At 43.9% G+C, this 28,000-nt stretch overlaps 1 protein-coding gene across 1 annotated transcript in view; it reads right to left on the bottom strand.

Annotated features, from left to right (window-relative positions):
• Nucleotides 1–28,000, bottom strand: part of LOC123760677 (polycystin family receptor for egg jelly) — a 467,012-nt gene that overhangs the window by 147,268 nt on the left and 291,744 nt on the right. Inside the window, 3 exon segments of the mRNA XM_069328534.1 lie at nt 11,259–11,397; nt 14,387–14,466; nt 20,786–20,954. Of these exon segments, the coding sequence (XP_069184635.1) occupies nt 11,259–11,397; nt 14,387–14,466; nt 20,786–20,954 (388 nt within the window).

The following is a 28,000-nucleotide window of genomic DNA, read 5'->3' as shown; positions in this document are numbered from 1 at the left end:
ACAATTACAACTTCGACATGTTTTATTGACACATATCTATGTCTCTGAGCGATGGGATCTGTGGCTTGGCCATTACAGTCATCACTCTGACAATGGTCACGGAGATCACGGTCCACGCGGCCCGGTCTCTGACCACTCCTCCTGGATGATGGTCTGGTCAACCAGACCATCTATTGTAGTGTGTCTATTGTAGTGTGCCTAATGTAATGTGTCTAATGGAGTGTGTCTAGTGTAGTGAGTCCAGTGCAGTGAGACTACAGCAGTATTCACCTAGTTGTGCTTGCGGGGGTTGAGCTCTGCTTTTCGGCCCGCCTCTCAACTGTCAATCAACGGTTTGCAGTTGATTGATTGTATCTAGTGTAGTAGATATTGACAATATTGACACTACACAATGTTGTGTCTAGTGTAGTCTAGCAACCCATCCTCCGAATTGACAGTACATTTTAATACTAAGTGTTATAAGTACATTTCCTAACTGCGATACATAGTACATAATTACACTGATGGGGCTGTTACATTTACCTCCCAATTTACTCTCCTAGTTTTCTGTTAAGACACTTAGAACTTTAGAATGAAGTTTTCATGATCATTTCGCTCTTCACAAAGTTTTAAATATCAGGAATTTCTTTTTCAGTTTTATTAAACAATAGAGATTTCATACAAAATTTGAAAATATCCTGAGTTACTTTACATTTTATTGAAATATTTTAGTTTTGTTTTATTTGTTTTATAAAACTGTAATATCAATATAGCTATAGGTTAAGTGGTGATTGTAATTAAGAAGCAATAATATGCTTATCTTCAAAAACTAAGACGGTGAGGTTAGGTCGTGGTTTTCTATTCAGCTTTTCAGGTAAACTCAAATATTCACAATATATTTGACAGTACGGTTTAATACTAAGTGAAAATAAGTACAATTCCTGACTGCCATGCATAGTACATAATTGCACTTATGGGGCTGTTACACTTACCTCCCCATTTTTGGAGGACGGGCTGAGTCTAGTGTCTAGTATAGTGTGTCTACTACAGTGTGACTAGTGAAGTGTGTCTACTGCCGTGTGCCTAGTATAGTGTGTCTACTGCAGTGTAACTAGTGAAGTGTGTCTACTGCCGTGTGTCTAGTGTAGTGTGTCTACTGCAGTGTGACTAGTGTAGTGTGTTTACTGCAGTGTGCCTAGTATAGTGTGTCTACTGCAGTGTGACTAGTGTAGTGTGTCTACTGCCGTGTGCCTAGTGTAGTGTGTCTCCTGCAGTGTGTCTAGTGTAGTGTGTCTCCTGCAGTGTGTCTAGTAAAGTGTGTCTCCTGCAGTGTGACTAGTGAAGTGTGTCTCCTGCAGTGTGACTAGTGTAGTGTGTCTCCTGCAGTGTGTCTAGTGTAGTGTGTCTCCTGCAGTGTGCCTAGTGAAGTGTGTCTCCTGCAGTGTGACTAGTGAAGTGTGTCTCCTGCAGTGTGACTAGTGTAGTGTGTCTCCTGCAGTGTGTCTAGTGTAGTGTGCCTCCTGCAGTGTGCCTAGTGAAGTGTGTCTCCTGCAGTGTGATTAGTGTAGTGTGTCTCCTGCAGTGTGTCTAGTGTAGTGTGTCTCCTGCAGTGTGCCTAGTATAGTGTGTCTACTGCAGTGTGTCTAGTGTAGTGTGTCTCCTGCAGTGTGCCTAGTATAGTGTGTCTACTGCAGTGTGTCTAGTGTAGTGTGTCTCCTGCAGTGTGTCTAGTGTAGTGTGTCTCCTGCAGTGTGACTAGTGTAGTGTGTCTCCTGCAGTGTGTCTAGTGAAGTGTGTCTAGTGTAGTGTGTCTCCTGCAGTGTGTCTACTGTAGTGTGTCTACTGCAGTGTGTCTAGTGTAGTGTGTCTATTGCAGTGTGTCTAGTGTAGTGTGTCTCCTGCAGTGTGTCTAGTGTAGTGTGTCGCCTGCAGTGTGTCTAGTGTAGTGTGTCTCCTGCAGTGTGACTAGTGTAGTGTGTCTAGTGTAGTGTGTCTCCTGCAGTGTGTCTAGTGAAGTGTGTCTAGTGTAGTGTGTCTCCTGCAGTGTGTCTAGTGTAGTGTGTCTACTGCAGTGTGTCTAGTGTAGTGTGTCTAGTGTAGTGTGTCTAGTGTAGTGTGTCTAGTGTAGTGTGTCTAGTGTAGTGTGTCTAGTGTAGTGTGTCTAGTGTAGTGTGTCTAGTGTAGTGTGTCTAGTGTAGTGTGTCTAGTGTAGTGTGTCTAGTGTAGTGTGTCTAGTGTAGTGTGTCTAGTGTAGTGTGTCTAGTGTAGTGTGTCTAGTGTAGTGTGTCTAGTGTAGTGTGTCTAGTGTAGTGTGTCTAGTGTAGTGTGTCTAGTGTAGTGTGTCTAGTGTAGTGTGTCTAGTGTAGTGTGTCTAGTGTAGTGTGTCTAGTGTAGTGTGTCTAGTGTAGTGTGTCTAGTGTAGTGTGTCTAGTGTAGTGTGTCTAGTGTAGTGTGTCTAGTGTAGTGTGTCTAGTGTAGTGTGTCTAGTGTAGTGTGTCTAGTGTAGTGTGTCTAGTGTAGTGTGTCTAGTGTAGTGTGTCTAGTGTAGTGTGTCTAGTGTAGTGTGTCTAGTGTAGTGTGTCTAGTGTAGTGTGTCTAGTGTAGTGTGTCTAGTGTAGTGTGTCTAGTGTAGTGTGTCTAGTGTAGTGTGTCTAGTGTAGTGTGTCTAGTGTAGTGTGTCTAGTGTAGTGTGTCTAGTGTAGTGTGTCTAGTGTAGTGTGTCTAGTGTAGTGTGTCTAGTGTAGTGTGTCTAGTGTAGTGTGTCTAGTGTAGTGTGTCTAGTGTAGTGTGTCTAGTGTAGTGTGTCTAGTGTAGTGTGTCTAGTGTAGTGTGTCTAGTGTAGTGTGTCTAGTGTAGTGTGTCTAGTGTAGTGTGTCTAGTGTAGTGTGTCTAGTGTAGTGTGTCTAGTGTAGTGTGTCTAGTGTAGTGTGTCTAGTGTAGTGTGTCTAGTGTAGTGTGTCTAGTGTAGTGTGTCTAGTGTAGTGTGTCTAGTGTAGTGTGTCTAGTGTAGTGTGTCTAGTGTAGTGTGTCTAGTGTAGTGTGTCTAGTGTAGTGTGTCTAGTGTAGTGTGTCTAGTGTAGTGTGTCTAGTGTAGTGTGTCTAGTGTAGTGTGTCTAGTGTAGTGTGTCTAGTGTAGTGTGTCTAGTGTAGTGTGTCTAGTGTAGTGTGTCTAGTGTAGTGTGTCTAGTGTAGTGTGTCTAGTGTAGTGTGTCTAGTGTAGTGTGTCTAGTGTAGTGTGTCTAGTGTAGTGTGTCTAGTGTAGTGTGTCTAGTGTAGTGTGTCTAGTGTAGTGTGTCTAGTGTAGTGTGTCTAGTGTAGTGTGTCTAGTGTAGTGTGTCTAGTGTAGTGTGTCTAGTGTAGTGTGTCTAGTGTAGTGTGTCTAGTGTAGTGTGTCTAGTGTAGTGTGTCTAGTGTAGTGTGTCTAGTGTAGTGTGTCTAGTGTAGTGTGTCTAGTGTAGTGTGTCTAGTGTAGTGTGTCTAGTGTAGTGTGTCTAGTGTAGTGTGTCTAGTGTAGTGTGTCTAGTGTAGTGTGTCTAGTGTAGTGTGTCTAGTGTAGTGTGTCTAGTGTAGTGTGTCTAGTGTAGTGTGTCTAGTGTAGTGTGTCTAGTGTAGTGTGTCTAGTGTAGTGTGTCTAGTGTAGTGTGTCTAGTGTAGTGTGTCTAGTGTAGTGTGTCTAGTGTAGTGTGTCTAGTGTAGTGTGTCTAGTGTAGTGTGTCTAGTGTAGTGTGTCTAGTGTAGTGTGTCTAGTGTAGTGTGTCTAGTGTAGTGTGTCTAGTGTAGTGTGTCTAGTGTAGTGTGTCTAGTGTAGTGTGTCTAGTGTAGTGTGTCTAGTGTAGTGTGTCTAGTGTAGTGTGTCTAGTGTAGTGTGTCTAGTGTAGTGTGTCTAGTGTAGTGTGTCTAGTGTAGTGTGTCTAGTGTAGTGTGTCTAGTGTAGTGTGTCTAGTGTAGTGTGTCTAGTGTAGTGTGTCTAGTGTAGTGTGTCTAGTGTAGTGTGTCTAGTGTAGTGTGTCTAGTGTAGTGTGTCTAGTGTAGTGTGTCTAGTGTAGTGTGTCTAGTGTAGTGTGTCTAGTGTAGTGTGTCTAGTGTAGTGTGTCTAGTGTAGTGTGTCTAGTGTAGTGTGTCTAGTGTAGTGTGTCTAGTGTAGTGTGTCTAGTGTAGTGTGTCTAGTGTAGTGTGTCTAGTGTAGTGTGTCTAGTGTAGTGTGTCTAGTGTAGTGTGTCTAGTGTAGTGTGTCTAGTGTAGTGTGTCTAGTGTAGTGTGTCTAGTGTAGTGTGTCTAGTGTAGTGTGTCTAGTGTAGTGTGTCTAGTGTAGTGTGTCTAGTGTAGTGTGTCTAGTGTAGTGTGTCTAGTGTAGTGTGTCTAGTGTAGTGTGTCTAGTGTAGTGTGTCTAGTGTAGTGTGTCTAGTGTAGTGTGTCTAGTGTAGTGTGTCTAGTGTAGTGTGTCTAGTGTAGTGTGTCTAGTGTAGTGTGTCTAGTGTAGTGTGTCTAGTGTAGTGTGTCTAGTGTAGTGTGTCTAGTGTAGTGTGTCTAGTGTAGTGTGTCTAGTGTAGTGTGTCTAGTGTAGTGTGTCTAGTGTAGTGTGTCTAGTGTAGTGTGTCTAGTGTAGTGTGTCTAGTGTAGTGTGTCTAGTGTAGTGTGTCTAGTGTAGTGTGTCTAGTGTAGTGTGTCTAGTGTAGTGTGTCTAGTGTAGTGTGTCTAGTGTAGTGTGTCTAGTGTAGTGTGTCTAGTGTAGTGTGTCTAGTGTAGTGTGTCTAGTGTAGTGTGTCTAGTGTAGTGTGTCTAGTGTAGTGTGTCTAGTGTAGTGTGTCTAGTGTAGTGTGTCTAGTGTAGTGTGTCTAGTGTAGTGTGTCTAGTGTAGTGTGTCTAGTGTAGTGTGTCTAGTGTAGTGTGTCTAGTGTAGTGTGTCTAGTGTAGTGTGTCTAGTGTAGTGTGTCTAGTGTAGTGTGTCTAGTGTAGTGTGTCTAGTGTAGTGTGTCTAGTGTAGTGTGTCTAGTGTAGTGTGTCTAGTGTAGTGTGTCTAGTGTAGTGTGTCTAGTGTAGTGTGTCTAGTGTAGTGTGTCTAGTGTAGTGTGTCTAGTGTAGTGTGTCTAGTGTAGTGTGTCTAGTGTAGTGTGTCTAGTGTAGTGTGTCTAGTGTAGTGTGTCTAGTGTAGTGTGTCTAGTGTAGTGTGTCTAGTGTAGTGTGTCTAGTGTAGTGTGTCTAGTGTAGTGTGTCTAGTGTAGTGTGTCTAGTGTAGTGTGTCTAGTGTAGTGTGTCTAGTGTAGTGTGTCTAGTGTAGTGTGTCTAGTGTAGTGTGTCTAGTGTAGTGTGTCTAGTGTAGTGTGTCTAGTGTAGTGTGTCTAGTGTAGTGTGTCTAGTGTAGTGTGTCTAGTGTAGTGTGTCTAGTGTAGTGTGTCTAGTGTAGTGTGTCTAGTGTAGTGTGTCTAGTGTAGTGTGTCTAGTGTAGTGTGTCTAGTGTAGTGTGTCTAGTGTAGTGTGTCTAGTGTAGTGTGTCTAGTGTAGTGTGTCTAGTGTAGTGTGTCTAGTGTAGTGTGTCTAGTGTAGTGTGTCTAGTGTAGTGTGTCTAGTGTAGTGTGTCTAGTGTAGTGTGTCTAGTGTAGTGTGTCTCCTGCAGTGTGACTAGTGTAGAGTGTCTACTGCAGTGTGTCTAGTGTAGTGTGTCTCCTGCAGTGTGTCTAGTGTAGTGTGTCTCCTGCAGTGTGACTAGTGTAGTGTGTCTCCTGCAGTGTGTCTAGTGTAGTGTGTCTCCTGCAGTGTGACTAGTGTAGTGTGTCTCCTGCAGTGTGACTAGTGTAGTGTGTCTAGTGTAGTGTGTCTCCTGCATTGTGACTAGTGTAGTGTGTCTCCTGCAGTGTGACTAGTGTAGTGTGTCTCCTGCAGTGTGTCTAGTGTAGTGTGTCTCCTGCAGTGTGTCTAGTGTTGTGTGTCTAGTGTAGTGTGTCTCCTGCAGTGTGACTAGTGTAGTGTGTCTCCTGCAGTGTGACTAGTGTAGTGTGTCTCCTGCAGTGTGACTAGTGTAGAGTGTCTACTGCAGTGTGTCTCCTGCAGTGTGACTAGTGTAGTGTGTCTCCTGCAGTGTGTCTAGTGTAGTGTGTCTCCTGCAGTGTGACTAGTGTAGAGTGTCTACTGCAGTGTGACTAGTGTAGTGTGTCTCCTGCAGTGTGTCTAGTGTAGTGTGTCTACTGCAGTGTGACTAGTGTAGTGTGTCTCCTGCAGTGTGACTAGTGTAGTGTGTCTCCTGCAGTGTGACTAGTGTAGTGTGTCTCCTGCAGTGTGTCTCCTGCAGTGTGACTAGTGTAGTGTGTCTCCTGCAGTGTGACTAGTGTAGTGTGTCTCCTGCAGTGTGACTAGTGTAGAGTGTCTACTGCAGTGTGACTAGTGTAGTGTGTCTCCTGCAGTGTGTCTAGTGTAGTGTGTCTACTGCAGTGTGACTAGTGTAGAGTGTCTACTGCAGTGTGACTAGTGTAGTGTGTCTCCTGCAGTGTGACTAGTGTAGTGTGTCTACTGCCGTGTGCCTAGTGTAGTGTGTCTCCTGCAGTGTGTCTAGTGTAGAGTGTCTCCTGCAGTGTGACTAGTGTAGTGTGTCTCCTGCAGTGTGTCTAGTGTAGTGTGTCTACTGCCGTGTGCCTAGTGTAGTGTGTCTCCTGCAGTGTGACTAGTGTAGAGTGTCTACTGCAGTGTGACTAGTGTAGTGTGTCTCCTGCAGTGTGTCTAGTGTAGTGTGTCTCCTGCAGTGTGACTAGTGTAGTGTTTCTCCTGCAGTGTGACTAGTGTAGTGTGTCTAGTGTAGTGTGTCTCCTGCAGTGTGACTAGTGTAGTGTGTCTCCTGCAGTGTGACTAGTGTAGTGTGTCTCCTGCAGTGTGTCTAGTGTAGTGTGTCTCCTGCAGTGTGTCTAGTGTTGTGTGTCTAGTGTAGTGTGTCTCCTGCAGTGTGACTAGTGTAGTGTGTCTCCTGCAGTGTGACTAGTGTAGTGTGTCTCCTGCAGTGTGACTAGTGTAGTGTGTCTCCTGCAGTGTGTCTAGTGTAGTGTGTCTCCTGCAGTGTGACTAGTGTAGTGTGTCTAGTGTAGTGTGTCTAGTGTAGTGTGTCTAGTGTAGTGTGTCTCCTGCAGTGTGACTAGTGCAGTGTGTCTTCTGCAGTGTGTCTAGTGTAGAGTGTCTCCTGCAGTGTGTCTAGTGTAGTGTGTCTCCTGCAGTGTGACTAGAGCAGTGTGTCTCCTGCAGTGTGTCTAGTGTAGAGTGTCTCCTGCAGTGTGACTAGTGTAGTGTGTCTACTGCAGTGTGACTAGTGTAGAGTGTCTACTGCAGTGTGACTAGTGTAGTGTGTCTACTGCAGTGTGTCTACTGCCGTGTGTCTAGTGTAGTGTGTCTACTGCAGTGTGACTACACACTGCAGTAGTACACACTTTCCAATGACATGTTATACACCATAGAGAGTGGCACACTTAGTGCCTCTGCACCTTCTTTTAGTATTAGAGGTGAGATTCTGTCATGCCAACAGCCTTTGTCACATTCATTTCCAACAGATTCCTTTTGACCTCCTCATTGGTGAGGTCAAATTCCTCCAAGGTTCTTTGGTTTACCTCCTCATTTAGTGTAGGACCTCTCCTTGTTCTATTGTGAAAACCTCCTGGAATCTCTTGTTGAGTTCTTCACACACCTCCTTGTCGTTCTCTGTGTATCTGTTCTTCCCTTTTCTCAGTTTCATCACCTGTTCCTTCACTGCTGTTTTCCTCCTGATGTGGCTTTGGAGCAGTTTTGGTTGGGTCTTAGCTTTACTCGCAATGTTATTTTCACACTGTCTCTCTGCTTTTCTCCTCACTCTGAGGTATTCATTTCTGGCCCTCTGGTAACTCTTCCTGCTCTCTGGTGTTCTGTTGTTCCTGTAGTTTTTCCATGTTCTTTTACTCAATTGCTTTGCAGCCGCAAATTCCTGATTGAACCACGGATTCTTCTGTTGCTTTTCATTTTTATCTTTTTGGACTGGGATGAACCTGTCTGCAGTTTCCTGGCACTTCTGGGTGACATAATCCATCATATCCTGTTCAGTCTTTTCTCTGGGTTCTGTTTCCCATGGTATTCCCATTAGAAACTTCCTCATCTCGTCATATTTTCCTCTTCGGTAATTTAGTTTTTTTCCTTCCAATCCCATCTTTGGACAGGTTATCCCTACCTCTACCAGATACTCAAATATCAATACAATGTGGTCACTCATTCCTATGGGGGCTTCAAATTTGACTTCCCTTATTTCTGAGTCATTCAAGGTGAATATCAGGACGAGTCTAGCTGGTTCGTCATTCCCTCTCATTCTCGTGGGTCCCTTAACATGTTGGCTCAGAAAGTTCCTTGTTGACACTTTTAAGAGTTTAGTTCTCCATGTATCTTCACATACATGTGGGTCTCCATTCTCCCAGTCTATCTTTCCATGGTTGAAATTGCCTATGATTAAGAGTCTGGATCCATTCCTGCAGGCAAGTGAAACTACTCTCTCTCTATTATATTAATGGTAGCCAGGTTATTTCTGTCGAACACTTGTCTAGGTTTTCTGTTATTTAGTGGAGGGTTGTAAATGACTGCCACTATTATCTTAGGTCCCCCCCCCATTATCATAGTTCCTGTAATGTAATCTATGAATCCGTCGCAGCCCGGAATTTCCATCTCTTCAAAGCTCCAGTCCTTCCTTATCAGCAGAACCACTCCTCCTTCTCCTCTCCCTTCCCTCCCTTCCCTCTCTTTCCTTACTATATAGTAGTCCTTTGGAAACACAGCGTTTGTTATGACTCTTGACAATTTTGTTTCTGTGAGTCCTATTACATCTGGATTTTCTTCCTGCGCCCTTTCTGCCAGTTCACTTGCTTTATTGGTAATTCCAATGTTGGTAATGTTTGAGAACATTACCTTGAAGCTCACTTTTCTCTATCCATTTTCACCTTCCCTCCCCACTAATGAAAAAAGCTGTTCCATGGGCATTGTTGCTTGGGTAGGCTCATCCTCCTGTGGGGTAGTTACCAAGGGTTCTTGGGAAGGGAGGGGTAGGGGTAAGGAGGGGTGAATGGGAGGGAAGGCTTAGAAATTGCCCTGGCCAGTGTGTCTAGTTTAGTGTGTCTAGTGTAGTGTGTCTACTGCAGTGCGTCTAATGTAGTGTGCCTAGTGTAGTGTGTCTACTGCAGTGTGTCTAGTTTAGTGTGTCTTGTGTAGTGTGTCTACTGCAGTGTGTCTAATGTAGTGTGTCTAGTGTAGTGTGTCTACTGCAGTGTGTCTACTGCAGTGTGTCTACTGCAGTGTGCCTAGTGTAGTGTGTCTCCTGCAGTGTGTCTAGTGTAGTGTGTCTCCTGCAGTGTGTCTAGTGTAGTGTGTCTCCTGCAGTGTGTCTAGTATAGTGTGTCTCCTGCAGTGTGCCTAGTGTAGTGTGTCTCCTGCAGTGTGGCTAGTGTAGTGTGTCTCCTGCAGTGTGTCTAGTATAGTGTGTCTCCTGCAGTGTGTCTAGTGTAGTGTGTCTCCTGCAGTGTGTCTCCTGCAGTGTGTCTCCTGCAGTGTGTCTCCTGCAGTGTGTCTAGTGTAGTGTGTCTCCTGCAGTGTGTCTAGTGTAGTGTGACTACTGCAGTGTGTCTAGTGTAGTGTGTCTCCTGCAGTGTGTCTAGTGTAGTGTGTCTCCTGCAGTGTGTCTAGTGTAGTGTGTCTAGTGTAGTGTGTCTAGTGTAGTGTGTCTAGTGTAGTGTGTCTAGTGTAGTGTGTCTAGTGTAGTGTGTCTAGTGTAGTGTGTTTAGTGTAGTGTGTCTAGTGTAGTGTGTCTAGTGTAGTGTGTCTAGTGTAGTGTGTCTAGTGTAGTGTGTCTCCTGCAGTGTGTCTAGTGTAGTGTGTCTAGTGTAGTGTGTCTAGTGTAGTGTGTCTAGTGTAGTGTGTCTAGTGTAGTGTGTCTAGTGTAGTGTGTCTAGTGTAGTGTGTCTAGTGTAGTGTGTCTAGTGTAGTGTGTCTAGTGTAGGTTAACTAGTGTAGTTTGTCTAGTGTAGTGTTTTCTGCTGTCACTGTATAATAAAACTATCAAAAAATTGTTACATATCTGTTATTTAGCTGGGTTTATATATATATATATATATATATATATATATATATATATATATATATATATATATATATATATATATATATATATATATATATATATATATATATATATATATATATATATATATATGTCGTACCTAATAGCCAGAATGAACTTGTCAGCCAACTATGCAAGGCCCTATTTGCCTAATAAGCCAAGTTTTCCTGAATTAATATATTTTCTCAAATTTTTTTTCTTATGAAATGATAAAGCTACCCATTTCATTATGTATGAGGTAATTTTTTTTATTGGAGTTAAAATTAACGTAGATATATGACCGAACCTAACCTAACCTATCTCTATAGGTTAGGCTAGGTTAGGTAGTCGAAAAAGTTAGGTTAGGTTAGGTTAGGTAGGTTAGGTAGTCGAAAAAAATTCATGAAAACTTGGCTTATTAGGCAAATCGGGCCTTGCATAGTAGGCTGAGAAGTGCGTTCTGGCTACTAGGTACGACACACACACACATATATATATATATATATATATATATATATATATATATATATATATATATATATATATATATATATATATATACACACACATATATATATATATATATATATATATATATATATATATATATATATATATATATATATATATATATATATATATATATATATGTCGTACCTAATAGCCAGAACGTACTTATCAGCCTACTATTCAAGGCCTGATTTGCCTAATAAGCCAAGTTTTCATGAATTAATGTTTTTTCGACTACCTAACCTACCTAACCTAACCTAACCTAACTTTTTCTGCTACCTAACCGAACCTAACCTATGAAGATAGGTTAGGTTAGGTTAGGTAGGGTTGGTTAGGTTCGGTCATATATCTACGTTAATTTTAACTCCATTAAAAAAAATTGACCTCATACATAATGAAATGGGTAGCTTTATCATTTCGTAAGAAAAAAACTAGAGAAAACCTATTAATTCATGAAAACTTGGCTTATTAGGCAAATCGGGCCTTGCATTGTAGGCTGATAAGTGCGTTCTGGCTACTAGGTACGACATATATATATATATATAAACCCTAATCTGGGCCAAACATTGGTCATATAAAGCTTAACACCGTAACAAATAGAGGAAAATAATGTTCTCCCCTTAAAGCAGTATATCAATACTTGACTGACAGAGAGGCCCCGGACAACACCATTCAGCATTAGTCTTACCATTGGTCTGAGGCAAGTCGTTGACAAAAGTGAACTTGATGCAGGACTTGAGGGTCGGGAGACGCGGCTTGTCAACAAAGAGAAAGAGCCGCGGGTTGGTCACCTCTGGCACAATCTCCAAGCTGATGGTAGAGTCAGCCTAAAATGAATGATAAGACTGTGTTTGAGTTCTGAGAGTGACTGTCAAGGTTTGTACTAGAGTCAGAAGGACTGTCAAGTTTTGTAGTAGAGACAGAGGACTGTCAAGGTTTGTAGTAGAGCCAGAAGGACTGTCAAGGTTTCTAATAGAGCCAGAGGACTTTCAATGTTTGTAGAAGACACATACGACTGTCAAGGTTAGTAGTAGAGTCAGAGGACTGTCAAGGTTTTTTAGTAGAACCAGAGGACTGTCAAATTTTGTAGTAAAGTCAGGGGACTTTCAAGGTTGGTAGTAAAGCCTGAGGACTGTTAAGGATTGTGGTAGAGCCTGAGAACTGTCAAGAATGGTAGTAGAGCCAGAGGACTGTCAAGGATTGTGGTAGAGCCTGAGAACTGTCAAGAATGGTAGTAGAGCCAGAGGACTGTCAAGGATTGTGGTAGAGCCTGAGAACTGTCAAGAATGGTAGTAGAGCCAGAGGACTGTCAAGGCTTGTGGTAGAGCCCGAGATCTGTTAAAGCTTGTAGTTGACCAGAGGGCTGTAAAGGCTTGAAGTAGAGTCAGAGGACTGTCAAGGCTTGTAGTAGAGCGAGCGGACTGTCAAAGCTTGTAGTAGAGCCAGAGAATTGTCATGACTTGTAGTAGAGCCAGAGGACTGTCAAAGATTGTAACAGAGCCAGAGGACTATTAAATCTTGTAGTAGAGCCAGAGGACTGTCAAGGTCTGAAGTTGAACCAGAGTACTGTCAAGGATTGTTGTAGAGCCAGAGGACTGTCAAGGATTGTTGTAGAGCCAGAGGACTGTTAAAGCTTGTAGTATAGCTATAGGACTTTCAAGTTTTGTAGTAGAGCCATCGGGCTGTCAAGGTTTGAAATAAAGTCAGAGGACTATTAAGGCTTGCAGTAAAGTCAGAGGAATGTCAAGGCTTATAGTAGAGCCAGAGGACTGTCAAGACCTGTAGTACGTCGAGAGGAGTGTCAAGGCTTGTAGTAGAACCAGAGGATTATCAAGGCTTGTAGTAGAATCAGAAAACTGTCAAGGGTTTTGTAAAGCCATAGTACTGTTAAGGCTCGTATTAGAGCCAGTGAAGTGTCAAGGCTTGTATTAGAGCCAGAGAACTGTCAAGTCTTTTAGTAGAGCCAGAGGACTGTCAAGTCTCGAAGTATATCCAGGGGACTGACAAGGCTTTTAGTAAAGCAAGAGTACTGTCAAGGCTTGTAGTAAAGCCAGAGGAAAGTCAATCCGAGGAAGGTTTAATTCGGCAACAACAATCGCTTACTGACCAGTTAAAAAATATACATTTGTCATATACATTGTCCAGGACCAAAGTCAACTCTCAATGTATATACATTATTTAAAGTGACGTATTCTCTCCAGAGTGTATATATATGTATATACAATATAAACATTGGAATCTTTGTGGTCAAGGTTCAGGTGTACACTCTGTGGAGCCTGTTATACTGTGATACTCTTACATATGCATGAAAAATGAGGGGACACTTGAGACTGTTTTGACTCACCGTGCTGACGGTGAAGGTGGAGTATGACTCACCGTGCTGACGTTGAAGGTGGAGTATGACTCACCGTGCTGACGTTGAAGGTGGTGTATGACACACCGTGCTGACGTTGAAGGTGGAGTATGACTCACCGTGCTGACGTTGAAGGTGGTGTATGACTCACCGTGCTGACGTTGAAGGTGGAGTATGACTCACCGTGCTGACGTTGAAGGTGGAGTATGACTCACCGTGCTGACGTTGAAGGTGGTGTATGACTCACCGTGCTGACGTTGAAGGTGGAGTATGACTCACCGTGCTGACGTTGAAGGTGGAGTATGACTCACCGTGCTGACGTTGAAGGTGGTGTATGACACACCGTGCTGACGTTGAAGGTGGAGTATGACTCACCGTGCTGACGTTGAAGGTGGAGTATGACTCACCGTGCTGACGTTGAAGGTGGTGTATGACTCACCGTGCTGACGTTGAAGGTGGAGTATGACTCACCGTGCTGACGTTGAAGGTGGTGTATGACTCACCGTGCTGACGTTGAAGGTGGTGTATGACTCACCGTGCTGACGTTGAAGGTGGAGTATGACTCACCGTGCTGACGTTGAAGGTGGTGTATGACACACCGTGCTGACGTTGAAGGTGGTGTATGACTCACCGTGCTGACGTTGAAGGTGGTGTATGACTCACCGTGCTGACGTTGAAGGTGGTGTATGACTCACCGTGCTGACGTTGAAGGTGGAGTATGACTCACCGTGCTGACGTTGAAGGTGGTGTATGACTCACCGTGCTGACGTTGAAGGTGGTGTATGACTCACCGTGCTGACGTTGAAGGTGGAGTATGACTCACCGTGCTGACGTTGAAGGTGGTGTATGACTCACCGTGCTGACGTTGAAGGTGGAGTATGACTCACCGTGCTGACGTTGAAGGTGGTGTATGACACACCGTGCTGACGTTGAAGGTGGTGTATGACTCACCGTGCTGACGTTGAAGGTGGTGTATGACTCACCGTGCTGACGTTGAAGGTGGTGTATGACTCACCGTGCTGACGTTGAAGGTGGAGTATGACTCACCGTGCTGACGTTGAAGGTGGTGTATGACTCACCGTGCTGACGTTGAAGGTGGAGTATGACTCACCGTGCTGACGTTGAAGGTGGTGTATGACACACCGTGCTGACGTTGAAGGTGGTGTATGACTCACCGTGCTGACGTTGAAGGTGGAGTATGACTCACCGTGCTGACGTTGAAGGTGGTGTATGACTCACCGTGCTGACGTTGAAGGTGGTGTATGACTCACCGTGCTGACGTTGAAGGTGGTGTCTGACTCACCGTGCTGACGTTGAAGGTGGAGTATGACTCACCGTGCTGACGTTGAAGGTGGTGTATGACACACCGTGCTGACGTTGAAGGTGGTGTATGACTCACCGTGCTGACGTTGAAGGTGGTGTATGACTCACCGTGCTGACGTTGAAGGTGGAGTATGACTCACCGTGCTGACGTTGAAGGTGGTGTATATGACAGGGATGGTCTTCCGGGCTGACTCCCAAGTGGCATTGACTTTCACCATAGCTGGAGACACAGTTACTTGTTAGTGACTGGCGAAATTTATCAATGTTTTATGACTCCTGTCTGCCACACGTCACCCTTCTCTGCCACACATCTGTACCACGTCATCTGTCATCGTCATGTCACCTGTCTGGCATGTCACCTGTCCCATACTTAATATAATGTTCATTCTCTAGAAAGTTCATTCCAAACATCAACCACTTACGGGCTACTCATGGCCGTGCCAACTTTTAATCTTAATCTATCAATCTCTAGAAAGACAGAGAGCAAGGTGAGTAGGATACGAACGAAAGATGTAAACAGATGAATGGGTATAACAAAGTTTATATTAATAGGATTTTAAACTTATTAACACAGAATTGAGGTCGAAACAATGAATATAAACCAGGTAAGTTAAGACTGAACAAGCACCTGTGCATATACTTGTGGAAACAATGTGTTAGCCCTCAAATTGTAAGACAGTTGGTGTACAGCCAATCACAGAGGTGAGTAGGTCTCTGACGTCATTTCCCACAAAGCCGGCACTGGCTGCTCTGAACTAGGCCGTCAGTTATCTCAGAGACCTTAGTGCTAAGTAGGACCCAGTGTTGTACATCTAAGTACCTTACTCAGTAAGCTACTTGAAGTGAACTACTATGTATCTATCTCTACAACCAAGGAAGCAGAAACTACAAGGTAACGAATACTATCTGACGAGTATCTTGCTTTGTCAAAAACATAATGACAGGTGCCCATATGGGATCTCGTCTCTGTTCCATCTCGACTACTGTAGAGTCTAATGCTGTGTAATTTAACTGACTTTTAGCTACGTGTCGAGAAAACACATCAGCTACAACATTTTGCTTTTCTGGAATATAACCAAATGTGGAATTCAACTCTAGAATAATGAGCAAATATCTTGCAAACTTTCAAACGGGATTCTTATTCTTGAACTAAGGAATTAATGGCTGATGATCAGTAAGGACATGAACTGTTTAATTATAAATTCTATTCCTGAAATTTTTAAAAGCTCATACAACTGCTCAACCTTCACGTTCTGTTGATCTAGAATTTTTCGCTTCTTTAGATAATGTACGGCAAGCATTAGCTATTGCGTGATCTCTGTGACCTTCGGTTTGAAGTAACAGCACCCAAGCCTATGTCACTAGCATCTGTGACCAACGTAAAAGGTTTGGAAAAATCTGGGTACTTAAGGACAGGTGACGAGATCAATACTGCTTTGAGCTTTTTGAATGACTGTTCTTGGGCATCTTCCCAAACAATGGGTTCTTCTTTTCTTTGCAACTTGTAAAGTGGAGCGGCTATAATAGAGAATCCAGCAATAAATGAACAATAAAATCCTACAAGACCTGTGAACTGTCTCACGGCTTCTGCAGTACAAGGTGTTGGAAAATCATGAGCCGCAAAAAATTTTTATTCGGTCAATAATGCCTGAAGGGGTGACTGTATGACCTAGGAAATTAATCTTTTCCTTTAAAAATGAGCACTCCGAGAGTTTTATTTTTAAATTTGCTTCAACGAGCTTAACAAGTAATTTCTCAAGGCTCTGGAAGGGAGTCTAAACATCTTGCAACATGACTATGAGATCATCAAGGAACACCAGAAGAGTAATATCTGTCAATCTACGAAATAGGTTCGTCATTAGTCTTGAAAAAGTTATTGGACTACTCTGCAGCCCAAACGGCATTCTTTTGAAATGAAAATGATCATTGGGAGTACTGAAGACTGTAAACTGTTTACTTTCCTCATCGAGTGGCATTTGCCAGAATACCTGCAACAAATCTAATGTTAAGAACACTTTGTTTCGACCAATACTTTGCAACAAATCATGGTTTTATAAAAGTTGTTCAATGTCAACCAATATTTTTTGACTTGTTGTATATGAAAAGGGCTGCAATTGTTCCAAGTTTCAGTACTGCAGCGTAAATAGAAAAGGGAGATTTTTATATTTTTTTTCAACGAATTTTACACATTTTTAAGTGTAAATAAACAAACACACCTTTCAGATATAATCATTCTATGACACGTTTCTGACACATTAGCATATAATAAAGGTTCCGGAGGTAGTGAGTTTCCATAAAATATTTAGTTTTCCTAATACAAATATTCAAAGTTGGCCCCAAAAATTATGCAAATATGACATGTTTATTGCTATTATGAAACTAATTAATGAACTTAGGAAAAACCGCTTCCTAGAGATTTTAGAGACGTCAACTTTACATATTAGGTGTAAGTTTCATGTTAATTGAATAAAAATTGAAAGTTTTTTGAACGTTTATGTTAGTAGAAAATATTGAAAATATATAAGAAAATAATAAAGTCTAAGGTGCTGTCATCTGTAGCTGAGGTTGACATCAACCCGTTTTCTCCAAAATTGGCACCCTTACAGATAGGCATATGTGCAGTCAGGTGTATAAGTTACATGCAAATCATCCGATAACAAAAAAAAATGAAAAAAAATATCAATTTCTTTTTAACTTAATTATTTTTCTAATAAAACTAATTATAATATTTGTTCTTAACATATGCTATTGTGATAGCTGAGAGTCATAGACATGATTTCACTTGACACTTGTGTTTGATAATCGTTTTTGACTATTTTGGAATAATTTTGACACCTACTTCACTATTTTTTTTCTCCCTTCCTATTTATGCTACGATGCTGAGACATGGGCCAGATGAAACCCTTTTCATATACAACTAGTCAAAAAAGTTTGATTGAAATCTATAAAGTTTTCATTTAATGCATTTTTTTGGAAATCTTGAGCTCTTGCCCCCTTAATTAAGACTGGAAGTGGGGAAAAGGTTGGGTATGGTTACTCTGTTAAGCTTCCAGTAATCGATTACAGGTCTCCATGTGCTATTTTGTTATGGGACAAGAATAAATGGAGCATTCCATGGCGAGTTCCTTGGCTCAATTACATCATTTTGTAACATTTCCTCTATGAATATATCAGCTTCTGCTCTCAGAGAATGTGGTAGACGGCAAGCTAGTACTCATATTAGTTTAGTTCCTTGCTGAAGAAGAATTTTATGAGTAATAAGAAGAGTGAGACCTAACTTTTCTCCTGGTAGAGCCACAACTATTCTATACCTATTCAAAATTTCGAACATATGAACCACGGAGTCAGAGAAATCAGTTGGACTGAGGTGTTGCGTTTGCACCTCTGGCTGCGAGCCACGTTCTCCTGGTGTGAGTGAACACACAGTATGCTCCACACAGACATTGTCCACCACTCACACTGGTAATGAGTAATGGGCAAAATCTATAACTTGGGTGCCAGACTGCTGATGGATGTCGGCACTACTAGTGTTTGCAATGTTCAATGTAATGGTACACTCCTGCACTGTGTGCCAGGAGGGTTCAACAAATGACTGTTCATTTTACATGTGACCAGTCCCAATGGTCAAGCAAGGGAGTAAACAACTGGCAAACGTAGACCCAATGTTCAAGCAAGGGAGTAAACAACTGACAAACGGTGTCCCAATGTTCAAGCAAGGGAGTAAACAACTGGCAAACGTAGTCCCAATGTTCAAGCAAGGGAGTAAACAACTGACAAACGGTGTCCCAATGGTCAAGCAAGGGAGTAAACAACTGGCAAACGTAGGCCCAATGTTCAAGCAAGGGAGTAAACAACTGACAAACGGTGTCCCAATGGTCAAGCAAGGGAGTAAACAACTGGCAAACGTAGTCCCAATGTTCAAGCAAGGGAGTAAACAACTGACAAACGGTGTCCCAATGTTCAAGCAAGGGAGTAAACAACTGACAAACGGTGTCCCAATGGTCAAGCAAGGGAGTAAACAACTGGCAAACGTAGTCCCAATGTTCAAGCAAGGGAGTAAACAACTGACAAACGGTGTCCCAATGGTCAAGCAAGGGAGTAAACAACTGGCAAATGTAGGCCCAATGTTCAAGCAAGGGAGTAAACAACTGGCAAACGTAGTCCCAATGTTCAAGCAAGGGAGTAAACAACTGACAAACGGTGTCCCAATGGTCAAGCAAGGGAGTAAACAACTGGCAAATGTAGGCCCAATGTTCAAGCAAGAGGGAACAAACAGGAATTACTAAATTACATACCAGGGTCACTAAAATGTATTCCTTGTTAAGGGGTCCGGTGACGGAGGAGACTTTTCAAAATATGAATAATAGTGAAAATTTTTAAACAAATTTCCTGTTATTCAGCATCAGTGTCGTAAAAATTTCATCCCGTTATGTTAAGTATTTTTTAATGAATTTTGTAAAATACATTAAAAATGAATTGATGCGTGCGGTGACGGGCAGCAACCGGTACTGATGATAATGATAACACTTATTTACTGGCAATCAGAGATAAAGAGATATAAGCTCCTGTCCGACGCACAAAGAAGAATAGTAGCAGTAAGGAGGGTCTACAGAGCTGATAGGCAGCTGGTGTCACCCTGATTGCCATTTTTCACAAATAATAATGAGTTAGTATATTATTATGCTATATGTTACTCTATATCATATAAATACATTGCCCAATGGCAATATTTGTCCGAAACGTTGACAACCAATTTTTATTTGTAGTGTTTTTTTTTATTTTTTCATCTTTTTTTTCTCTCCTTTGTTTCAATGCGGATTTTGTTGTGACTTCTTCATCTTGCAGAATGTATAACCGGCACTAATCATGTGAAGTTGGAACGAAATTGGTAAAGAGGATAATGAGCCACTGGTGGCAGAAGTTGTGACTTATTTTTGGGGGCCGATTTATTTACCGACTTCAAACTATATTCTCTTTGTCTCTTTAGGTTGTATTGATGAATGAGGACCAGCTGAGGGCCTCATCACTTATATATGGGTAATAACGTTACTGCAATATATATGTTTGATATCCCTATATATTTTTTTCAGTTTTATTTTTTTAATTAATTTCAAACCATATTGACCTACAACTTTTACATATTTGAGTATGAATGCCAAGCAATCTTAATTAAAACTTAAAAGATATGTCATAAATTCGAAGTACTATAAACATTGTCGAGAACTTTAACTTCATTTTTCTCTATGAACAAAATTTTCAACTTTGACAGACTGTCAAACATTCAGTCTCTGACCGATTCTCTCCATTTTAACACATTATGTGCAAAGTTCTTAATTCTAAAGAGTTCATGTTGTCGTTTAGTCATAAGGCCATAACGTTGGAGTTATAAATTGTTTGCGTCTAAATTTTGCACATATTTGGATGGCAATATTGATTTTTTTATAGTAAACTATTCTCTAAAACAATATTTTGTTACATGAAACATGAACGTTATATGTCATTCTGTGACCATAATGAATAAAAAAACAATTGGGTACATATTAATTATTTGACACCAAATTTGAAATTGTGAATTTTTCGTATATTTTTTATTATATTTGTAACTTTTTTCTGTTCATGGAATGGATCAACTAATGTTGATTCATTGGGAAAAGTAGGAGTAGTTACCTTGAAGATTAAAGACAAAAAATATTTAATGTCTTTGAGGAAGTTTAGGTGCATCGTCACCAGTCCCCCATAATATGACAGAGTAATCAGCTTAAGAATAGTGGACCACCTCGGGAGGATTAACTTTGTAACAAAATGGGAGCATGGCTGTACAAGGGTAAAGTCATACCTGATGAATTATATCGAGTTATGATGAACAAACCACACATGTAAAGATTGAGAAACGACGACGTTTCGGTCCGTCCCGGAACATTACTAAATCGTCCTCATACACGACATTAAAATGGTCCAAGACGGACCGAAACGTCGTCGTTTCTCCATCGCCTGATGTGAAGTTTGGTCATCATATCTACAGCCACGTAATTTCGATTCACTGTGTTGATCAAGTTCTAAGACAAGGTTACAAAAATTCGACAGGAAAAAAAGGGCTGGACATTGTATTTTCCTAAACTGACAAAAAACACTTGATACTTTTCACAATGGGAGACCGAGTTACAGGATACAGAAGCAGGGTTACAAGATAGAGTTACAGGGTTAACTGGGAAGGCACTAAACTGATTAAAGAACAGGAGATGATCAGTTACAATCAGAAGCGAAGTGTGAAGCTGGAGGACCCCCCACAAGAGGGGATCCCAAAGGCTCGGGCTTTGCATGAATGGACTAGAGGGAGTGAGCATGTAAATGACAATGTTTTCAGACATTGCAAAGCGAACGGGTTATGTCAAAACACAGGACTGCTCTAAGTTACTAGTGAAAGACCTTGACAAACGTCATGATTGGCCAACAAATGGTTGGTGTAATAGGCAGTAATGGTAGGCTAGCACTTACATGAAACCAGAGCCTCATACTAACACAAAACAATGGCTGCCAACCTGGTAGAGTTGTGTTGCCTCTCTCTCCCACCGTCTTGGGGATTTCTATCAGAATTCGCTCGTCTGCCGGGAGGTTCTTCAGTACAAGTTCCTGCAGGTCGTTTGTATACAAGTTGTAGTCGATGACCTTGGTGCCTCTGGAGAGTTTGTTGACAGTGTCCATGAAGCTCTAGGGAAAGATAATTGTCGATTAAAACAATGTGCAAACGCACTGCCTCAGACAAGCATGGAATAGTTTGTGATCTCACGGGGCCGGGTGTTCTCTTGAACGGTTCTTGGGTTGGGAGAACATTTTCTCCCGGTCAATTCTTGAGGATAAGAAGCGTTGAGACCCACATCAAACAAAATATAGTTTACATGATCACTCTCCATCACAGAGGGCATCAATAAGGAGTATCATTATCTCTTATAGAAGAAGGAAACACTTACACATGTTCAATAGCTTATAAGAGAAGGCTACACATTCACGTGTTCAATAGCTTATAAGAGAAGGCTACACATACACGTGTTCAATAGTTAACAAGGTTCATCATGTGAACATAATACTAGTACATTTGAGGTTACTTTATGCTGTGGTCCAACCACTTTAGTTAGACAGTAGAGCGACGGTCTGGCTTCATGCAGGTCGGCGTTCAATCCCCGACCGTCCAATTGGTTGGGTACTATTACGTCTTCCCATCCCAGCCCAAATCCTTATTCAGACCCTTTCCCAGTGATGAATAGTCGTAATTGCTTGCGTTTTCCCTGATAGTTCCCTTCCTTTCCGCTCCTTGGTCTCCGAAAAAAAGTGTGAATAACACTGTCATTATTCAAACGTAATAGGAACCAAGGTTCAGACGACAGTGCCAATTGAATGATATATTTCCCCCGAATGATGAGCGAAACACTAACGACCAGGCAATTACGTAGAGCTGCTTCCTGATCACTGATGTAATTACTAGGGACACACGGAACTCCTCTTAGATGCACGAGATGTAATGTGGAAAGTGTGTAGTACAGTGTGCTGCTGTGTGTAGTACAGTGGGTTGCTACGTGTAGTACAGTGGGCTGCTGTGTGTAGTACAGTGGGCTGCTGTGTGTAGTACAGTGGGCTGCTGTGTGTAGTACAGTGGGTTGCTACGTGTAGTACAGTGGGCTGCTGTGTGTAGTACAGTGGGCTGTTGTGTGTAGTACAGTGGGCTGCTGTGTGTAGTACAGTGGGTTGCTACGTGTAGTACAGTGGGCTGCTGTGTGTAGTACAGTGGGTTGCTACGTGTAGTACAGTGGGCTGCTGTGTGTAGTACAGTGGACTGCTGTGTGTAGTACAGTGGGCTGCTGTGTGTAGTACAGTGGACTGCTGTGTGTAGTACAGTGGGCTGCTGTGTGTAGTACAGTGGGCTGCTGTGTGTAGTACAGTGGGCTGCTGAGTGTAGTACAGTGGGCTGCTGTGTGTAGTACAGTGGGTTGCTACGTGTAGTACAGTGGGCTGCTGTGTGTAGTACAGTGGGCTGCTGTGTGTAGTACAGTGGGCTGCTGTGTGTAGTACAGTGAGCTGCTGTGTGTAGTACAGTGGGCTGCTGTGTGTAGAACAGCAAGTTGATGTGTGTAGTACAGTGGGCTGCTGTGTGTAGTACAGTGGGCTGCTGTGTGTAGTACAGTGGGCTGCTGAGTGTAGTACAGTGGGCTGCTGTGTGTAGTACAGTGGGCTGCTGTGTGTAGTACAGTGGGCTGCTGTGTGTAGTACAGTGGGCTGCTGTGTGTAGTACAGTGAGCTGCTGTGTGTAGTACAGTGGGCTGCTGTGTGTAGAACAGCAAGTTGATGTGTGTAGTACAGTGGGCTGCTGTGTGTAGTACAGTGGGCTGCTGAGTGTAGTACAGTGGGCTGCTGAGTGTAGTACAGTGGGCTGCTGTGTGTAGTACAGTGGGCTGCTGAGTGTAGTACAGTGGGCTGCTGTGTGTAGTACAGTGGGCTGCTGTGTGTAGTACAGTGGGCTGCTGTGTGTAATACAGTGGGTTGCTGTGTGTAGTACAGTGGGCTGCTGTGTGTAGTACAGTGGGCTGCTGTGTGTAGTACAGTGGGCTGCTGTGTGTAGAACAGTGGGTTGCTGTGTGTAGTACAGTGGGCTGCTGTGTGTAGTACAGTGGACTGCTGTGTGTAGTACAGTGGGCTGCTGTGTGTAGTACAGTGGGCTGCTGTGTGTAGTACAGTGAGCTGCTGTGTGTAGTACAGTGTGCTGCTGTGTGTAGTACAGTGTGCTGCTGTGTGTAGTACAGTGGGCTGCTGTGAGTAGTACAGTGGGCTGCTGAGTGTAGTACAGTGTGCTGCTGTGTGTAGTACAGTGGGCTGCTGTGAGTAGTACAGTGGGCTGCTGTGTGTAGTACAGTGGGCTGCTGAGTGTAGTACAGTGTGCTGCTGTGTGTAGTACAGTGGGCTGCTGTGAGTAGTACAGTGGGCTGCTGTGTGTAGTACAGTGGGCTGCTGTGTGTAGAACAGTGGGTTGCTGTGTGTAGTACAGTGGGCTGCTGAGTGTAGTACAGTGGACTGCTGTGTGTAGTACAGTGGGCTGCTGTGTGTAGAACAGTGGGTTGCTGAGTGTAGTACAGTGGGTTGCTGTGTGTAGTACAGTGGGCTGCTGTGTGTAGTACAGTGGGCTGCTGTGTGTAGTACAGTGGGCTGCTGTGTGTAGTACAGTGGGCTGCTGAGTGTAGTACAGTGGACTGCTGTGTGTAGTACAGTGGGCTGCTGTGTGTAGTACAGTGGGCTGCTGTGTGTAGTACAGTGGGCTGCTGTGTGTAGTACAGTGAGCTGCTGTGTGTAGTACAGTGGGCTGCTGTGTGTAGTACAGTGGACTGCTGTGTGTAGTACAGTGGACTGCTGTGTGTAGTACAGTGGACTGCTGTGTGTAGTACAGTGGGCTGCTGCGTGTAGTACAGTGGGCTGCTGAGTGTAGTACAGTGGGCTGCTGTGTGTAGTACAGTGGACTGCTGTGTGTAGTACAGTGGGCTGCTGTGTGTAGTACAGTGGGCTGCTGTGTGTAGTACAGTGGGCTGCTGTGTGTAGTACAGTGGGCTGCTGTGTGTAGTACAGTGGGCTGCTGTGTGTAGTACAGTGGGCTGCTGAGTGTAGTACAGTGAGCTGCTGTGTGTAGTACAGTGGACTGCTGTGTGTAGTACAGTGGGCTGCTGTGTGTAGTACAGTGGGCTGCTGTGTGTAGTACAGTGGGCTGCTGTGTGTAGTACAGTGGGCTGCTGAGTGTAGTACAGTGGACTGCTGTGTGTAGTACAGTGGACTGCTGTGTGTAGTACAGTGGGCTGCTGTGTGTAGTACAGTGGGCTGCTGTGTGTAGTACAGTGGGCTGCTGTGTGTAGTACAGTGGGCTGCTGAGTGTAGTACAGTGGGCTGCTGTGTGTAGTACAGTGGACTGCTGTGTGTAGTACAGTGGGCTGCTGTGTGTAGTACAGTGGGCTGCTGTGTGTAGTACAGTGGGCTGCTGTGTGTAGTACAGTGGGCTGCTGTGTGTAGTACAGTGGGCTGCTGTGTGTAGTACAGTGGGCTGCTGAGTGTAGTACAGTGAGCTGCTGTGTGTAGTACAGTGGACTGCTGTGTGTAGTACAGTGGACTGCTGTGTGTAGTACAGTGTGCGGCTGTATGTGGTACAGTAGGTTGCTATGTGTAGTACAGTGGGCTGATGTACTCAGCTAATTGTATTTACCTAATTGTGCTTGCGGGGGTTGAGCTCCTGCTCTTCGGTCCCGCCTCTCAACCGTCAATCAACAGGTGTACAGGTTCCATAGCCTATTGGGCTCTCTCATATCTACACTTGAAACTGTGTATGGAGTCAACCTCCACCACATCAATTCCTAATGCATTCCATTTGTCAACCACTCTGACACTAAAAAAGTTCTTTCTAATATCTCTGTGGCTCATTTGGACACTCAGTTTAAACCTGTGTCCCCTTGTGCGTGTGCCCCTTGTGTTAAATAGCCTGTCTTTATCTATCCTATCGACTCCATAGAGAATGTTCAATGTGGTGACTATGTCCCACTAACTCTTCTGTCTTCCAACGAAGTGAGGTTTAATTCACGTAGTCTCTCCTCGTAGTTCATACCTCTAAGCTCGAGTACTAGTCTGGTGGCAAACTTTTGAACCTTTTCCAGTTTAATCTTATGCTTGACTAGATATGGACTCCATGCTGGAGCCGCATACTCCAGGATTGGTCTGACAAATGTGGTATATAATGTTCTGAAAGATTCCTTGCAAAAGTTTCTAAAGGCCGTTCTTATGTTAGCCAACCTGGCATATGCTGTTGATGTTATCCTCTTGATATGAGCTTCAGGGGACAGGTCTGGCGTGATATCAACCCCCCAGGTCTTTCTCTCTGACTGTGTGTAGTACAGTGGGCTGCTGAGTGTAGTACAGTGGGCTGCTGAGTGTAGTACAGTGGGCTGCTGTGTGTAGTACAGTGTGCTGCTGTGTGTAGTACAGTGGGTTGCTCTGTGTAGTACAGTGTGCTGCTGTGTGTATGATGACGCTGTAGTGTTGTGGGGTGTTGCTGTAGTGTTGTGGGGTGATGCTGTAGTGTTGTGGGGTGATGCTGTAGTGTTGTGGGGTGATGGTGTAGTGTTGTGGGGTGTTGCTGTAGTGTTGTGTGGTGATGCTGTAGTGTTGTAGGGTGATGCTGTAGTGTTGTGGGGTGATGCTGTAGTGTTGTGGGGTGTTGCTGTAGTGTTGTGGGGTGATGCTGTAGTGTTGTGGGGTGTTGCTGTAGTGTTGTGGGGTGATGGTGTAGTGTTGTGGGGTGTTGCTGTAGTGTTGTGGGGTGATGCTGTAGTGTTGTGGGGTGATGCTGTAGTGTTGTGGGGTGTTGCTGTAGTGTTGTGGGGTGATGCTGTAGTGTTGTGGGGTGATGCTGTAGTGTTGTGGGGTGTTGCTGTAGTGTTGTGGGGTGATGCTGTAGTGTTGTGGGGTGATGCTGTAGTGTTGTGGGGTGGTGCTGTAGTGTTGTGGGGTGATGCTGTAGTGTTGTGGGGTGATGCTGTAGTGTTGTGGGGTGATGCTGTAGTGTTGTGGGGTGATGCTGTAGTGTTGTGGGGTGATGCTGTAGTGTTGTGGGGTGACGCTGTAGTGTTGTGGGGTGACGCTGTAGTGTTGTGGGGTGATGCTGTAGTGTTGTGGGGTGATGCTGTAGTGTTGTGGGGTGATGCTGTAGTGTTGTGGGGTGATGCTGTAGTGTTGTAGGGTGTTGCTGTAGTGTTGTGGGGTGATGCTGTAGTGTTGTGGGGTGATGCTGTAGTGTTGTGGGGTGACGCTGTAGTGTTGTGGGGTGTTGCTGTAGTGTTGTGAGGTGATGCTGTAGTGTTGTGGGGTGTTGCTGAAGTGTTGTGGGGTGATGCTGTAGTGTTGTGGGGTGATGCTGTAGTGTTGTGGGGTGTTGCTGTAGTGTTGTGGGGTGATGCTGTAGTGTTGTGGGGTGACGCTGTAGTGTTGTGGGGTGTTGCTGTAGTGTTGTGGGGTGTTGCTGTAGTGTTGTGGGGTGATGCTGTAGTGTTGTGGGGTGTTGCTGTAGTGTTGTGGGGTGATGCTGTAGTGTTGTGGGGTGACGCTGTAGTGTTGTGGGGTGTTGCTGTAGTGTTGTGAGGTGATGCTGTAGTGTTGTGGGGTGTTGCTGAAGTGTTGTGGGGTGATGCTGTAGTGTTGTGGGGTGATGCTGTAGTGTTGTGGGGTGTTGCTGTAGTGTTGTGGGGTGATGCTGTAGTGTTGTGGGGTGACGCTGTAGTGTTGTGGGGTGTTGCTGTAGTGTTGTGGGGTGATGCTGTAGTGTTGTGGGGTGATGCTGTAGTGTTGTGGGGTGTTGCTGTAGTGTTGTGGGGTGTTGCTGTAGTGTTGTGGGGTGATGCTGTAGTGTTGTGGGGTGTTGCTGTAGTGTTGTGGGGTGTTGCTGTAGTGTTGTGGGGTGTTGCTGTAGTGTTGTGGGGTGATGGTGTAGTGTTGTGGGGTGTTGCTGTAGTGTTGTGGGGTGATGCTGTAGTGTTGTGGGGTGATGCTGTAGTGTTGTGGGATGATGCTGTAGTGTTGTGGGGTGTTGCTGTAGTGTTGTGGGGTGTTGCTGTAGTGTTGTGGGATGATGCTGTAGTGTTGTGGGATGATGCTGTAGTGTTGTGGGGTGTTGCTGTAGTGTTGTGGGGTGATGCTGTAGTGTTGTGTGATGATGCTGTAGTGTTGTGGGGTGTTGCTGTAGTGTTGTGGGGTGTTGCTGTAGTGTTGTGGGGTGGTGCTGTAGTGTTGTGGGGTGGTGCTGTAGTGTTGTGGGGTGATGCTGTAGTGTTGTGGGGTGTTGCTGTAGTGTTGTGGGATGATGCTGTAGTGTTGTGGGGTGTCAGCTCTACACCCGACACAAGGTCGGAGACGATTTCTGCATGACTCTTTGCCAAGCTTCGTTGCCTGCGTTATAGATCATTTTCTCTGCCGTGTAGTTATAAGAAACTATATTTCTGGTTTGCCTGTCACTGGCACAACACCTGTCACTGGCACAACACCTGTCACTGGCACAACACCTGTCACTGGCACAACACCTGTCACTGGCACAACAGCACCTGTCACTGGCACAACAGCACCTGTCACTGGCACAACAACACCTGGCACAACAACACTGGCACAACAATAGAATTTTATGACCAGGCAACAAAAATTAGGCAGGAAAGAGAAGGGTGGGCCGACTGCATTTTCCTGGATTGCCAAAAAGCCTTTGACACAGTACCCCATAAAAGGTTGTTAAAAAAGTTGGAGCAACAGGCAGGAGTAAAAGGGAAGGTGCTCCAGTGGATAAGGGAGTACTTAAGCAACAGGAAACAGCGAGTAACGGTGAGGGGGAGACATCAGAGTGGCGAGATGTCACCAGCGGAGTCCCACAGGGCTCAGTACTTGGACCCATCCTGTTTCTAATATATGTGAACGATCTTCCAAAGGGTATAGACTCATTCCTCTCGATTTTTGCTGATGATGCAAAAATTATGAGAAGAATCAAGACGGATGAAGATAGACAGAGACTACAGGATGACCTGGATAAACTGGAGGAATGGTCTAGAAAATGGCTGCTAAAGTTCAACTCGGGAAAGTGTAAGGTGATGAAATTAGGCGAAGGGAGCAGGAGGCTGAACACAAGGTATCATCTGGGAGGTGAAATCCTGCAAGAGTCAAATAGAGAGAAGGATCTGGGGGTTGATATCACACCGAAC

The sequence above is a fragment of the Procambarus clarkii genome, chromosome 21 (genome assembly GCF_040958095.1).
Source record: "Procambarus clarkii isolate CNS0578487 chromosome 21, FALCON_Pclarkii_2.0, whole genome shotgun sequence".
Lineage (NCBI taxonomy): Eukaryota > Metazoa > Arthropoda > Malacostraca > Decapoda > Cambaridae > Procambarus > Procambarus clarkii.
Note: the sequence above shows the minus strand (reverse complement) of the source record. Positions and strands in the feature narration are given on the sequence as shown.